This window comes from Sinocyclocheilus anshuiensis, unplaced genomic scaffold, assembly GCF_001515605.1.
Source record: "Sinocyclocheilus anshuiensis isolate Anshui unplaced genomic scaffold, SAMN03320099.WGS_v1.1 scaffold421, whole genome shotgun sequence".
Lineage (NCBI taxonomy): Eukaryota > Metazoa > Chordata > Actinopteri > Cypriniformes > Cyprinidae > Sinocyclocheilus > Sinocyclocheilus anshuiensis.
The window spans coordinates 805,305-820,519 of record NW_015540859.1 but is presented as its reverse complement, the minus strand read 5'-3'; the positions used below and the strand labels follow the sequence as shown (position 1 = coordinate 820,519).

Sequence of the window (15,215 nt, the reverse complement as noted above, 5' to 3'; positions counted from 1 at the left end):
TTGCACACAGAACCGTTCACGTTTGAACTCACGTCACTTGCTGCATGCTCTCATTCACGTCCTCCACATTCATAACCCAGAAACGTCAGGTTACTTATTACTGATATCAACCCAAATTGGGTCAAATCAAGCCAGCTTCCTATCCCAACATCTCAACCGAGCGTTTGGATTGAAACAATTTCTAGCGTGTTTTATATGTGTAGGCTATAAAAAAAAATCGCCTACTCCAGTGGTTCCCAAACTGAGGGATCGTGTACAGTCAGCAGATTATTTTGCAAAATAAACCTCTGCAGGGTGATAAAGACTACACTGCGTAATTTTCCCGCTTATCATGTGGCCGCTTGTCTGATAAGTTAATTGAACGCAAAATATTAATTTGACATTTTAATTACCTCATCATGACTCGCAGTACCCGCTTGAGCGCTCCATTATTAGTTGTAGCAGTTGTGGTTGTATCAGTAACAGACCACTGTTGGTGATGGCGCAATTGAAGTATCAGAGTTGTATTGCAGGTAGCCATGTAGAAATATAAATGAACGATGCATGGTTCTGCTCTGAGCATGTAAGTTACAAGTTTGTGAAAATACTGCCAGAGCCAGGTAAACATAAAGCAGATGATGAATATACTTAAGATTCACCAATGTCTACACCAGACAGGCCCAGTTCTACGGGGTGCTAGAGGGTGCTAAGCCTTTCAAAATACTTACAGTAGAAATAATTTGTAATTTTACAGATTATCACTCCTTTATTCCCCAAACTTCACATATTGTTCCCTTATACCTACACGGAGGTACTGAATAGGTACGCTGTAATTACCAAAAAGTTACACTGTAAATTCTGTTTACTTACGCAGTACATTGCGGGTTGTAATCTAAAGCATTACCCTGTTGATTTCTTGAACCAGAGGCACTAAAGTTAGAATCCACTCACCGCTCAAATCGCCGGAGTTTTTGTTCAGGTATTGTGTTCAGCATGAATCATCTCATTATATCAAAGTGTTGACGCGATGTAAATAAGAGATTCGTTGTGCAGCGTAGATAACTTTATTGATAACGTATCTTTGTGAGATCGCGATGAACTAAGATGAGTGACAGCTTTTTAGTGATTATGAACGGAGCGCTCTTTGTGCCATAGCAACTGACGCCACTTATATATATATATATATATATAGCCTGCAGTACCCACTCCGGAGGTCAAGGGAGCTGAACCGGCTAGACCCTGCGATATAGTCCAAGGTGTTGTCAATTCATGGTAGTGGGTAAGAGTATTTTCTTGTGACCGCGTTTAAGCAACCATAGTCCACGCAAAACCGCCTTCTGTTTGACAAGTCCTTTCTCCAGTCCTTTCCATCTTCCGGATCTTTGGTCTGCTGCGGTCTGTTTGGCCAGTGCTAAACGGTATTGTCGCAGGCGGATGGGTGGAGCCGCGCCGGTATCAATGTCGTGCTGTACTAGCCCCGTTCGTCTGCAGTCCTCATCTCGGCATGCTTAACGGGCCCGGCGTGATGCTGACATCCCCAGGATTAACTTTCAATGTGAGTGCTTGACTATTCTGCCCAGTTGCTTGTCCCCTTGCTTGACCCAAGGGTACATCAACTGCCCTTTGCCCCTTCTGTAGGGGAATGACTTCCCAGCTGATCTGAAGGTAAGCCCCGGCTACACTGATACAGGCCCCACTCAGTGTTAAAAATCTAGTCCCATAATACAAGCATCTTCTATGTCAGTCAACCAAAACTCATGGATGAAAACATTCATGCCCACCATCACCTGCAGGTGCCTTCCTCCTTTAAAGGCTGCCTGGTTACAGTTCTCATCTGCATCGGCTGACCACCCAGTTGGCGTTGACCCATTCCAGGCAGGGTTCCCGGGCGGACAATGGAAATGGTGGAGCCCGTGTCGATGAGGGCCCTGCTAGCATGACCGTTCAGAACACAGGGCACATACAAACCCTGGGTGTGGCCCACTAGTGAACATTTTCCATGGAGGGGTGTAGACTGTGGTAGGAGCAGCCATCCCTCCGCCCGACAGCTCACTCCTAGTTTTTCGAAACTGCAGACTTGCGGGGCAATCACGGGCCACATGCCCCATCTCCCCACAATGGTAACATGGGTCCCATTGAGTAGGATGCCCTCGCCTGTTCAGGTGCCACTCTCTGCCCTCGTCTTGTTGCATAAGGTCACCCATACGACATATCCTGTCAGCTTTGTCAACATCAGCACACACAGCCTGGCATATTTGGGCAGGAGGGTGGTAAAAGGGGGCTGCTGCATGGCTAACCTTCGACACGATGAAAGATGGCGTTGGTGGAGGATTAAATTAGTGCTGGGCAGTATACCGGTGTTTATTTTAGTTATGATATGAATTTTTAAAATACCGCAATATGCTTATGTCGCTTAAACAACGTTCAGAATGCGACACTGTTTGAGAGGGGTCTCTTTTCACTGTTGCACTGTGGTGAGGGCACAGCTGTATGTTACCAAGCGTGAAAGTTCTGAAACTGAAGCTGTACAACTAGTAGAACATGATCAGACAGAAGAACTCATTCACAATAGTCTGAACGTTCGGGGTTCAGACACACTCTCTCTGTTTAAATCTAGATTAAAGACACATCTCTTTGGCCAAGCATTCAAATAATGCATCTCATAATCTTTTACTGCAGTTATATCTGATCAAATGCACATTATTATTCTTTAGTTTGGGTTAAACAAATAAATTTTGCTTGGTTGGAACAGCAGCTACGCTAATTATGTCTCTATTTGTTTCTCTGTTTTTTGCCGGACTTTAGCACTAGATTTAGCAACTTTCAGACCCTTTAAGCGGCTTTTTTTCATAGGATATTCATACTGACAAACCTAGCAACTTTTTTGGATAAACCTTAGCTATGGTTCAGTTGGAAGTTTGCTGCCCCGCGAGCGTGAGGTCTGACTTTCCCGGTGCAGTGTCGCCCCTCTCAGCGTCTGTTCTGTGCAGTGAGCGGCAAAAAGCAGCACTTTCAGTTGGCTGTACTGCAGCTGACTCGTCAATAAATGAATACAAAACAGCGTTTCCTAGCACCTGTCGCTTACTGACTGTTTGGAATTATAAATATGAGCATAGTTTGTCTGTTAATATTATGCACTTTTTTGTTTGTAGTTTTTTTAGTTTGTTACTCAGACGCAGGCAGTGCGCTGCATGAGACAGAAAAGTAATATAGCCAAAACAACCGCATAGCCGCTCTTTAGTGTAGATGCATGTTGATTTTATCAGACGATGCCGCGATTATAAATGAGAGTGACTCCTGGTTAACATGTATTAAAAGGGGTTGTGTTTAGTCACTATTTAGTGTGGAATTTTTCTACAATATTCACTCATCATGACAGTAAAATAGGGCATTCTAAGTCAATATACTGCAGTATTTCCTCTCAATCAGTAGAAAATGTGGTTAACACCCGGTCGTGCATGGAAAAAAATACCGTCATATACCATGAAACCGGTATAATTTTGAAAAATACCGTGATATAAATTTTTGGTCATACTGCCCAGCACTAGATTAAATGCAACACTGTCAGATTGCCTCATGTCTCATTTACCTTTATTATGACAGGTCAGATCAGAGCTGACAGGAAGTGAAGGGTGAGATAGATAGAGGGCGGTTCAGGAAAGGTCCTCAAGTTGGGATTCGAGCTCAGGACACCCGTAGCGTGGTGCTGTATGTCGGCATGCTGCCCACAATGCTATCGCGCTGACCAAAAACTGCTTTTTCAAGCTTTGTGCAAGTCATTCTAAGGAAACAGGCATAGTTTCAACTGAAACATGATGGCTGTAATACTAATGCTGTCCACACAGGATATAAAAGTCTAATCTTTTCTTAAAGGTTTCCATCAGCTGCTACATGTTACATAAATGTTAACTGACTGTACCTGAAATGTAACAGATAAATGTAAACCCAGTTTTATTTGTAGAACTATGATGCACTGCACTGACAATATACAATTCATTCAAAATTCAATCTTAAAGTGCCCCTATTGTGCCATTTTTAAGGTTGCTCTTTTTCCTCATTTTGGGTAAAAATAGGAAAAATACGTTTTTCTCCAGTGTAGAGGAGTTTCTCTCTCTCTCTCTCTCTCTCTCTCACACACACAGAGGATGCATAAAATTTCCTGACAAAAATTAAGAAATAACTGTTAATGATTGGCACGAGGGCGCCCTCCTGCTACCAGTATGAATGAAACAGCTACATCTACTCAGGACACCTTATTTGGGGTAAAATAGGGGAAATAATACTTCTAAGTTTTTCTCCAGTGTAGAGGAGTTTCTCTCTCTCTCTCTCTCTCTCACACACACAGAGGATGCATAAAATTTCCTGACAAAAATGAAGAAATAACTGTTAATGATTTTTAATTATAATCATTTATAATAAATCCTTTGTAAACAATTATAGTTATAGGCCTCCTGATTGTTAACAGGTCATGCTGCAGTTTTCTGTAAATCTATTAATAATAATCATTGTCAATAATTATTACTTTGTTTAATGTTTTTTATTTAGTAATAACTATAATCAGAATTATTAGTAGTCATATTGATATATAAAAGCAACACATTTTTTTTGGCCAAATTGTGCAGATCTACGAACAGGCACAGCAAACTTAGTGTTCTTTATAATTTCTAGCAAATAAAGAAAAGGTTTAGCTGAAAACTTTTCTAGTTACAGTTCAGATTTTGTGTGCAGATTTTGTTGGTTCAGATTTTGGAATTGAAATGAAAGAATGATTAGAGAGTGAAATTGTGGTAGAAATGGAATCCAAACAGTATCTTTATGGAGCCGAAAAAAGGATGTTCTGACTGCTATACATAATATGTATTGCTGTAGTATTAGTATTTGTTTTATAAATGCAATGGTGCATGATCACAGACAGACTTGTCATATGAGGGAAAATTGAGCCATTTAAGCTTGTTACGTTAAATTGCTTCTGAAATTAGTGAGAGTGATCTAACCTTAATATTATATATATAAGACCTAACCGTAATATTTTTGTGCCGTTCATTGCTATGGGGCAAAGAGCGTTCCTTTATAATCACTAAAAAGCTGTCACTCATTTTAGTTCATCATGATCTCACAAAGTTACGTTATAATTAATGAGTGCAGAACTCAACACTGATGTTAACTTTAAATTCTCGATTTATTTTATTTAGTTTTTGTGTATAATTGATTTAGATTTTATTTTATTTATTTGTGTTTCATGCATATATTTTTACTTTCATTTTTCAAGCTCACTTGCACTTCAATTTTTTTTATCTGTTTAAATATTTTTTACATATGTATGTTGGATGTGTTACACTTAATACACATTTATGCTTAATTATTGAAATTGGCATTTTATGTGCTCTCTCTTCAAATTGCTATGACAATTTTTAGACTAGTGGGGCCCATTTTCATTATCTTGCCTTGGGCCCCACAACCCTACAGACCGGCACTGGCCGCTATCAAATATGCTGAGTATCTCTTTTGAATGAGCGCTCGCTGTTCACTTTGTGTAAAGGGAGCATATTTTATACGATCAGATATCGGTCAAACTGTGCTGAGCAGCATGGTCTGTCAGTCATCTCTCCTTACTCTCGACCCATGACACCTGCAGCTCGTGTGTTGGATGCATTTTTTCCCCATGGAATTGGACTACTGTTGCCATAGGTTGATTTCCACCCTTGGGCTAAAGGATTGAAATATTGCATAAATTAGATTTGACTGAAATGCTTGTAACATTGAAACATTTTGCATTCTACCCACGAGGTATATGTTACGTTTTGTGAAGGACTGCCACTGGTAAGAAGCCTTTTAGCTTTGTTTATGATGAATCTGCATAACAGTGACTGTAAAATATGTATTTTAGGTATGGAAATGACATATCTTGAGTTTGGATATTACATAACCCCCCTCAAACCACCCACAAACCCAACCACCAATCAGCTCTACAAAAAATGACAAAAATAAATACTCCACCAAAACTATTTAATATTAGCCTAAATTTAACCTTTCCTTTTAATGCTCCGAGTATTTTTTTTTTTCACTTATCCAAATAAATAAATAAATAATCCTTCTGAAAACATGATTTTAGTTGAAGGATTTTTTTTTTTTTTTTTTCAGAAAAATATTCTATTTAAAGACGAAGTTTTGAAGGTCTGCCACAGAACTTGCTTAACTGTTTGTTTGTTTTTGGGGACAATGAGCGCTTGGACACTGCTGTCACTTAACATGATCAATTAGTCTCTGAAGCAGAATAGCCTATTGTTAAAAAGAGAGTATGATATTGCATTTACCTTTTCTGTCCGCTGATCTAAGAATAGGATCGGTCAAGGTCAATTTTACCATCATGTAAAGTGTTTCCAAATGCCTGTGAAAAGCAGCGCGCTTCTGGGTTCCAGTGTCGCGGAGTCTGAAGAGCAGCACATGCACACGCGCTTTCTCTCTCTTCTACCTCCGTGTTTGTCACCCACCCTCGCGAGCCCGTCTCCCCCTCCTCCCTGAGCATGTGGGTACGGATGGATGGCGCACAGGCCCGTCTGAAAGGACAATAAAGCGCAAAGACGCTGGTGAGTTCTTCTTTTTTCTCTGCGATATGACGCATTAGAATATCCGCGTTATGGCGCGGCACAGGAGATATGATGGGATAGATGTGCAGCTGTGTGTTCACATGAGGAGCTTTTGTGTGCGCATCACCTCCTGCGAACCGCGTCCTGAGCAGCATCCTTTAAACCTCAAGTGTTTCCTTCTTACACAGAGACGCAAACGTGACCGCACGAGCCATTTCTGGGTACAAACTGGGTATGATCTGGGTATAAGGATGTATTCATAAATCATTTCTAAAACAGCCAGCCTGTAATTTTGATTTTAAATGACAATGTGTGCTGTGGAAATGCAGATGTAGGTAAAGAAAAATAAGACGGAGAAGTCATTGGAGGAGATCTAGGTGTCTGGACCTCCGATTTAAGTCAAAGCGAGACAAAATAAGGGAACATTTCTAACTGAAGATGATTTTCGACCAATGCAATGGTGCCGATTTGTACTCTGCTCAATCAACTGATACTGAACATGCGATGGCACGCGGTTCATGATGTGCATTTGACCACAATCCATGCGAGGTGTAAATATTCTGGTAACTGATATTACATAACGCATGCATGCATGCATGCATATATATATATATATATATACACACACACATACAGATATATATACATATATATATATATATATGCAAATATATATATGCAATTATATTATTGGAGCCTGTATAAAATGTATTATAGTGAAGAAACTGTTGCCCTGTAAACAGTATAAATATGTAATTTGGTCATTCCTAAAGTTAATTCTTCCACAAAGCCCAATCACTAAATCACAATTTATTTTAGATATTAATGAAAATTGACTGAAAATGTGATTATTTATTTATTTATCTGCAAATTAAGAGTGATATGTGGCATTTCAAGTTGATAGTCTGACACTGACTAACACTGAATTATTGTCTTTAAAATATTTCAGAAAAGTGAACCTAATCAAATCTATAGCACCCATTCCGGTTCATACATGGTTGGTACTTGCTTTAGGGTTGTGACACAGCAGTGTGCAACATTATAAATATGATTCAGTCTTTTCAACCAGCCTACTTAATTTGTAATTGAATTTGTAGTTGAAATGTAACATTATTATTGACTTGAAAGTTACCACATTGCAGGAAGGACTCAAATCTGACTCTAATCCTTTAATTAAAAACCATTTGCATTGGTGTAACAATATATTCAGGCTGAGTCAGTCATATTCAGTAAATGAACAGGTCATTTAGATGTTACACTTTGTAGGCTATTTGACCAAAAATGTACAGAACAGTGAAATTATAAGATTTCATTTATAAAGTATGATTGCCAGTTCAGTTCAGTCAAGCCATTTTTAACATCCATACACTTGCAAAGACTAATAACTTTTTGTACATGTGTCCAAAGGTCTAGTTTCCTCACTGCCAGTCCCTACAATCCAGTCAATGAAGTCCACAGAAACTCTCTCTCCCTGCTCTAAATGGAGCCACCCTAATAAAAGGTTAGGTTACTTCACAAAACCCAGATTATTACATATGCACCATGTGGTTTTATCTCATTAATACATCATAATAATAGCGATTTACTAGAGTTTCGGCACCATAATATTGTATACATTTTTAAGTGGATTGGAGTTCATTTATATAGTACATTATATAAACACAATACTGACGTATTAGATTTATTATCAAATAATGAATGCATATTTTGTCAAAGCATAATTTAATTTGTTATAAGTTTTATCATAATTTTGTAATTACAATCCAACTTCTTTTTTGTTTAGTTGAAATGGAGGATGAAGATGGTACTTGTTTATTTGATGTTTTGTGGTAAGTGTTGTTACATCCAGTAAAATGAATTTTCTTAGTTTGTGTGTATTTTAAAGCATTCACAACAGAAGATTTGCAAGATATTTTGCTCATATGTTAACTTTTAAATGTTTTACTTTGAAACAGTGACCCTCAAGCTCTGAATGATTTTCTTCATGGGACAAATGAGGTATGGAGGGATCATAATATTACAGTGTGGCTTTAATCTTTAATGTTAGTAACATTAGTGACTATCTGTTACAGTACTTTCGCCAAACTTGTTTCAGTTACATTAATTTTGGAACCTTTGCACTCTTCTAAGGACGTATAGAGAGATCTTACATGGATAACTTTGAAGAACCTTAAAGGTGGGGTAAGTGATTTCTGGTAGCCAATGTTGATATTTCAAATCACCAAAACAAACAAGCCCCTACCCCAAAAGGGTCTCACCCCTATTTTGATAGCTCCGCCCCCACACATACGTACGCAACCCAGGCAACGATTATGACACACGAGCATATTCAAGCAAAAGCCAGCATATATTAGTTCTGTGAAACAAAGCAAAACCAATGTTACTCACCTATCGAGAAGAAACAAAGCAACCTCAGCGTCCGATCGCAGGCCTTCCCGCTCCTTGAGTTCTCTCCAGCGCTAGAAAGCTGATCCGATATTTACATGGATCCTACTTCTTGCCTTATCGCAAGCCTTCTTTTGTTCTGCAGACGTTTTCCTCTTTTGTTTTTTATCCACCATCTCTATCTTTCTGTCGTCGCACGGCTCATGTCCGTCCTGTGCACTGAGCGCTCTCTCCTCCGCATCATGAGTAGACATGCCCCTTACTGCTGATTGGCTACAAGTTTGTTTTGGTACTCGGCCCAACTCAGTTTTCTAAAGCGTTTTTGAAAAAATACATACCCCACCTTTAAGCAGAATAAAATCTTGTGTTTGTGTTTATATTTTTGTGTGCAAATACAAGTTCTATAAAATTATCCCATGCAATTAACTGTCCCTCCTCCCTTCTATTCAAACAGCTGCCAAGTGGAGACTTACTCATTAATTCATCCTCTGGAGAGCAGTCACTCTTCACAGACACTCCAGTAAGTCTAGACCGCTCTCCCCATGGAAGAGGGGGCATATAGATTTGTTTCAGCTGGGACCTCCCAGAACATGCCTGTCTGTCTAAAACAAGACCCCCACTTTTTTAGTTTCAATAGAATGAATTTGTGACTTTAAGCTTTAAAATAGTGTTTTAAGCTTTAAATAGTGTTTGCATACTTTTAACAGTTTAACAAACCTTTAACATGATTGTTGTGACCGTTCTGCAGAGCCCTGCGTCTCTGTTAGCAGATGATGCTAGTTCTCAGGACACTCCTGTCTCTGGCTGTGTGGATCTCTCCTTTCTGGAGGAGGCACTGCTGGCATCACCGGGATCCTCACTTGGAAGTGGAGCTCCAGAGGTGCAAGATGATCCCAATTTCCAACTAGTGGAACAGCAGAAAGAGTCAGAAGAGATCTGTGACTTTCTCCAGCAGAGTCTCCAGGAGGCTGACATCACTGAGGACACTCTCGCATTAGAGGCAGGACTTGCCCAGCCTGTAGAAACTCTCCAGTTTGGTTTGTCTGGCACATCCATTCCTTTGCCTTCAACACCCTATTTCTCCAAACCAATGACCCTTCCTGGCTTGAGCTCTTTACCAAAGGACACCCAAACAGCAGCGGAGCCTCCTCAGCCATCTTTGTTAGCTGTTGGCCCAGGCTGCCCCTCACTCAAACCTCCAGGAACGCAGTTAATAAGTCTACTTCCTGGGAATGTCTTCCCCGCACCTCCATTCGAGGCATCCTTTTCAATTAATTCAGCACAAAGCACCAGCATGATTATCCAAAAGACCCTACCAACCCGCCAGATGTTGGCCTCCACCGTTAGAACAATTACCCCATCAGGGGTCATGTTACAAAAAAACCCTCTACCCATTCAGCCTAAGTTACCAGTCAGCATCCAGCCCAGGCTCGTGCAGATCAGTTCCAGGCCATCAGGACAGAAACCATTGCCAGGATTTGCCTTCATCTCAACAAATATGTCACAGAGTGTCTTGTTACCCCCTTCTGTTGGCTCAAAGCAGTCCTTACAAGCACAGTCTGCACCAGGTGTCAGCAAACCCGTTAGCTTGAATCTGGTTGGTCAGGGAGGCCCCATTGTCATTCAGCCCCAGGATCCTTTTCAAGGCCAGAGACAGTTCTTTCTGCCGAGCCAAACACCTGCAACTTTGTCCCAGTCTACCAGCATCCCAAGGTGTATTCTTAGTACACCAAGCAATCAGGTGTCTAACAAACCCAATGTTGACAGTTCTCATATTGTGACTGTACGGCCAAGGCAAATCAACTTCAGCCCTATTTTCACCTCCCCAACTGGACAGCTCACCCTAAAACAAGGGGCTCTTCTGTCAGGGTCCTTACCAATTCGGTCAACACCTCCTACAGTCTTCCAGATGCCAACACAGCTAGCAGGGACCTATGCACCTCAAGTGCTGGGGCAGCATGCGGTAGTTCAAAACACTGTTGGAAACCAGATCACTTTGATTAATAATGCCAATATGTTTATTCCTGATATGACCACCATACCAATAGAAAATGGTCAGTCTATGATACAAAGTCTGCCTTTGGTGCCTCAAGCCCAAAGTGCCCAAATAAGTGGACCTGAGGCAAAGGCGTGTCTTACCCAGAATTCAGTGCTTCTCTTGCCCGAGAGAACAACAGAAGATCAACAGGAGAAAGTCAACAAACCGTTTCAAGTGAGTTTCTGTTGTAACAATGTTAGGAATAGTCTTTATTTTCTTAAACAGTATTATATTATGTTTCAGAATCTTATTTGTTATCATTCAATTTTAAAAGCACTGTTGTATTTTATAACGGATTTGTGGCTTATTACGTTTGTTCACTGTTTCTATTCACTTCAGGAGAGCGGATTGCTTCCTCCAGCTTCAGTGGAAGCACCTGTTGCAGAGATTCACCCTCTGCCCTCTCCAGTATCAACTCTACTACAGTCATCACCAGATATTAGTTGTACCTCTGAGACAGTGTTGTCATTATCCCCCCAGCTGATAACCCAGACAGGAGAGCAACATTTTACTGAAGGAGAGCATAACCCATTAAATCATAATCAGGCTTTAGTGCATCCTCTCCAACAGGTAAATTAAAACTGTGCTCTGTAAATTGCATTCAAACACAGATGTGAACTGTAACAGCATATTAGGAATGTATCCTCTACTTCTTCAGTAAATACAAAATATATGTCTTTCTCTGCAGTATCCACAAAAACCGTCAGCCAGCCAAGATCTCTTAGCTGCAACTCTGCTTGTGCAAATGGACAACCATATCTCTGCTGCTGTAGGTGAAGCTGAGGACTCGCTCACATCCTTGACTGCATCTGAGACTTTCTCTTCCTTGTGTGACAGTGAAGAGATTCTTATGCCAACATGCCATGGTTCAGAGCACACAGATATTCTATTGCAGTCTCCTATTGGCCAGTGCGCTGTAAAGACCCCAGACACAGACTCCATGAAGGGCTCAACAACTCCAGTCTCAGATGAGCAGGACTCCTCTGTGTTAATTGCTCCTGGTGCTGATCCCAAGTGTCATGGGGGGCCAGTACTGAGTAAGAGCCCTTCCGCTTCCTTAGAGAAGTTGTTTATGTATCCGGAGCAATTGGGCCAAAGTCAGGTGTTAACTGAGCTTAGCAGAACCTCAGAGTCAACCAACCACGAGTACAAGCAGCAATACGGTGAACATGACACAGGTAAATTCTTGAATGAGACTAACTTTCCATCAGTAACAATGAATATTATTGCCGTTACTGTATTATTATTGCTGTATTTTTGACTATTGCTACAAATATACCAGTGCTACTTAAGACTGGTTTTGTGGGCCAGGGTCACATATATTCTTTATAACAAAAAAAAAAGTGATAATCATTCTCTCATCCGTTTTGGCTTAAAAATGATACCTCCCCTAATTAGAGCTCACAGTCCCGAGGAACAATGGGATAATCTCTTTGAATCAGCGTGAGTTACAGGAGAAGGTACATCTCGGGCCCAGGCTGCTTGCCCAGGACAAGGAGACCTACTCAACACTTCAGAAGAACCAGGTAAAGGTGCAAAAGAAATGTGAAGTCTTAGTCAAATTATGCTAGATTTCAGGAAGATGTGATTCCTGAATGGATACAGAATTTCAAAGTAATTCGGGATATGAAGTATGTTATTAAAATTCCCTCCGTGTCACAGACTCCAACTGCAAGTGTGGATCCAAAAGAGGATAAGCTGAGACTAACAAAGAGGCAACACAGGTAAGTAAAAATAGATATACTCAGTAGCATACTAATTCTATGTAGACATCAGTATGAATTCAAAAATATTTAAGATGGAAAATGCCATAGGCAGGGCTGTAGCTAGCAAGAAAGACCTAGCAAGAAAGAAATGTTAGACCAGCTGATTGGGGAATTAATAATCTCGCATAGCCAGACCTTCAGACTGACGGCAGAATGGCCAAGGCCCACCCAAAAGGCCATATGACTGTCAGGTAAAGCAACCATCATGTTTCTTTTTGTGCCGCGTCATATTTAGGGGAGTGGAAATGTCCCCACAATAACAGACCGGTGTGTAAAACTCCTGGACATATTTGAAAGATTCTATGCAGCAAACTTTAAATATTTCACATACTTTTGAAAATCCAGTGTTTAGTTAGTTGATTAGCTGATCCTAAGTGCTCTTCGTCACAGTTGTAAACACGACAGCTTTCTTCTTCCATGAGGCATTGGCATCACAGCATTTTGGTTTCCAAGCGGAACGTTAAAGAACGTGACACACACATCTCCCGGAAATTCTGTACAATTTAACCAATCCGATGAAGGCTTCGAAACTCCTGAAGTGTTTCCAATTTTGTGTGCAACATGCATCAGACGTTCAGCTGTCCGTGGTCCATGGGGGTGACGTCTGAGGCTGAGACTAGGGAATAAAAGACTATACATTTCAAGGCACCTTAGATGACATTAGATCAGATTAGATAGAACTGTGTTGATCCCAGATTGATTCCACACTTATGGTGGAGAAAACAAGTCTGACGAATGCCCAATCCTGATCCCTATTAGCTACCATCCTGCAGAATTCAATTCCAGCCCTGCACCAACACACCTTTCTATAATTCTCAAGTGTTCCTGAATATCTGATTCAGATGTTTTTGATTAGGGTTGGGGTTGAACTTTACAAGAAGAGCAATCTCAAGGAACAGGTCTAAAGACTCCTGCCTTAGGTATAAAAGCCTTTTGCACCCAGGGACAATGGGCAGAGGTCAAAACAAGACTCTCAAATAAAAGTTTTGCATTGTAATGCTTTCCAGGACAGAAATACATAAAAAGCAACACTTCTGATCACAACAAAGCAGGGGTCTCCAACCCTGCTCCTGGAGAGAGCTACTGTCCTGTAGATTTCAACTCCAACCCCAATCAAACACAACTGAACCAGCTAATCGAGGTGTTTAGGGTTACGTGATAAGTACAGGGTTTTTTGGAGCAGGATTGGAACTGAATTCTACAGGACGGTAGCTCTCCAGGAGCATGGTTGGAGATCCCTGCAACAAGTTCATTCTAAACACAAAGGCTTTTCCCTAGAGCAGGGATGCCAAACTCAGCTCCTGGAGGAGCACAGTCTTGTGGAGCTTAACTTCAACCCAAATTTAACACACCTGATCCAACTAAGCAAGTCCTTTGGGATTATTTCTAAACTACACATAGGTCTACTGAAGCTGAGTTTAACACCCCTGCCCTAGAGAGAAGAGAACATCGGTGTTCTCAAAGGTGTCATAGGTAAGCAGATGAGTTGAATCAGGTCTGTTTTATTAGGAAGCGTTAGGAAGAGTTTGAAAATGTGTACTGTGGTGTGCCTCCGGGAACAGGGTTGAGAAGCACTGGACTAGAATCTCTTACCTTTGTAACAAATCCAGCAGGGTCCAATGGAGTAGCTGACCATTGAATAATGAGCTAATCTACATACTTCAATAAGACTGAAAAAGGGGTCAAACCACTTTGAATGCCAGATGGCCTGAATGTCTGTTGGAAAGGATAGCATCATTATCATCTTCATGTAAGATGAGACTCCACTAGCAGTGAAGAAAGACCAAGATATGGCCTTCTTTTGCTTTGTCTAGGACACCATATTGAGATTCCAAACAAATGTTTTGAAAGACAAAAAGAATAACATTTTTAAAAAATATGGCCATCCACAAAGTAGCTGTTTAATGTGCACAAAAATTAATTTAACATAGAAATACTTTGTATGTGCATTTGCAGGTTCAAACAGCAGCTGTTTTTGGACCACAGTGCTGTTCTCAACCCAAACACTTTGGCCCCATTTGTTTCAGTGGAGGATGCTTTGAGACATTTGTTGCCGTACCATACTGGTGCTAGAGCTCTACCCAACCAGGCTGACTTTATTTCAGGTTTGACTGCAATCATGAAGTTTGAATTTAACAATATTTTATATAAAATTGTTGTCCTGTAATAGACTCAACACTAAAATAAACATGAGAAAATATCTGTCATTCTTTGTGCAGTGGACAAGCAGTTTGAGTGCGTTTCAGTCGTTCTCTTGAAACGAATCAAAAACATGCTGAACAAGTACAGGAAACTTCTTCTGACTGAATCCCAGGTAACAAATGGCATAATTTATTTTTTAAAAACCTGCACCTCACTAATACAGAATCACTGACCAAAGTAATTGCTCTGAAACTCAAAAAATTATTTTGGTTCTCTGGAATATAAGAGGTGGCAGGTCTGAGTTGTTACTGCTTTCTT

At 40.5% G+C, this 15,215-nt stretch overlaps 1 protein-coding gene across 1 annotated transcript in view; it reads left to right on the top strand.

The window, feature by feature from the left end:
* The first annotated feature begins 6,415 nt into the window (after positions 1–6,415).
* The window catches only part of LOC107687945 (glioma tumor suppressor candidate region gene 1 protein-like), a 10,075-nt gene continuing 1,275 nt past the window's right edge, over positions 6,416–15,215 (top strand). Inside the window, exons 1-11 of the mRNA XM_016485439.1 lie at positions 6,416–6,566; positions 8,350–8,395; positions 8,522–8,564; positions 9,406–9,471; positions 9,700–11,163; positions 11,329–11,559; positions 11,678–12,167; positions 12,388–12,515; positions 12,652–12,713; positions 14,712–14,860; positions 14,975–15,077. Of these exons, the coding sequence (XP_016340925.1) occupies positions 8,355–8,395; positions 8,522–8,564; positions 9,406–9,471; positions 9,700–11,163; positions 11,329–11,559; positions 11,678–12,167; positions 12,388–12,515; positions 12,652–12,713; positions 14,712–14,860; positions 14,975–15,077 (2,777 nt within the window). The 5' untranslated portion in view covers positions 6,416–6,566; positions 8,350–8,354. The remainder of the gene's footprint in view (positions 6,567–8,349; positions 8,396–8,521; positions 8,565–9,405; positions 9,472–9,699; positions 11,164–11,328; positions 11,560–11,677; positions 12,168–12,387; positions 12,516–12,651; positions 12,714–14,711; positions 14,861–14,974; positions 15,078–15,215) is intronic.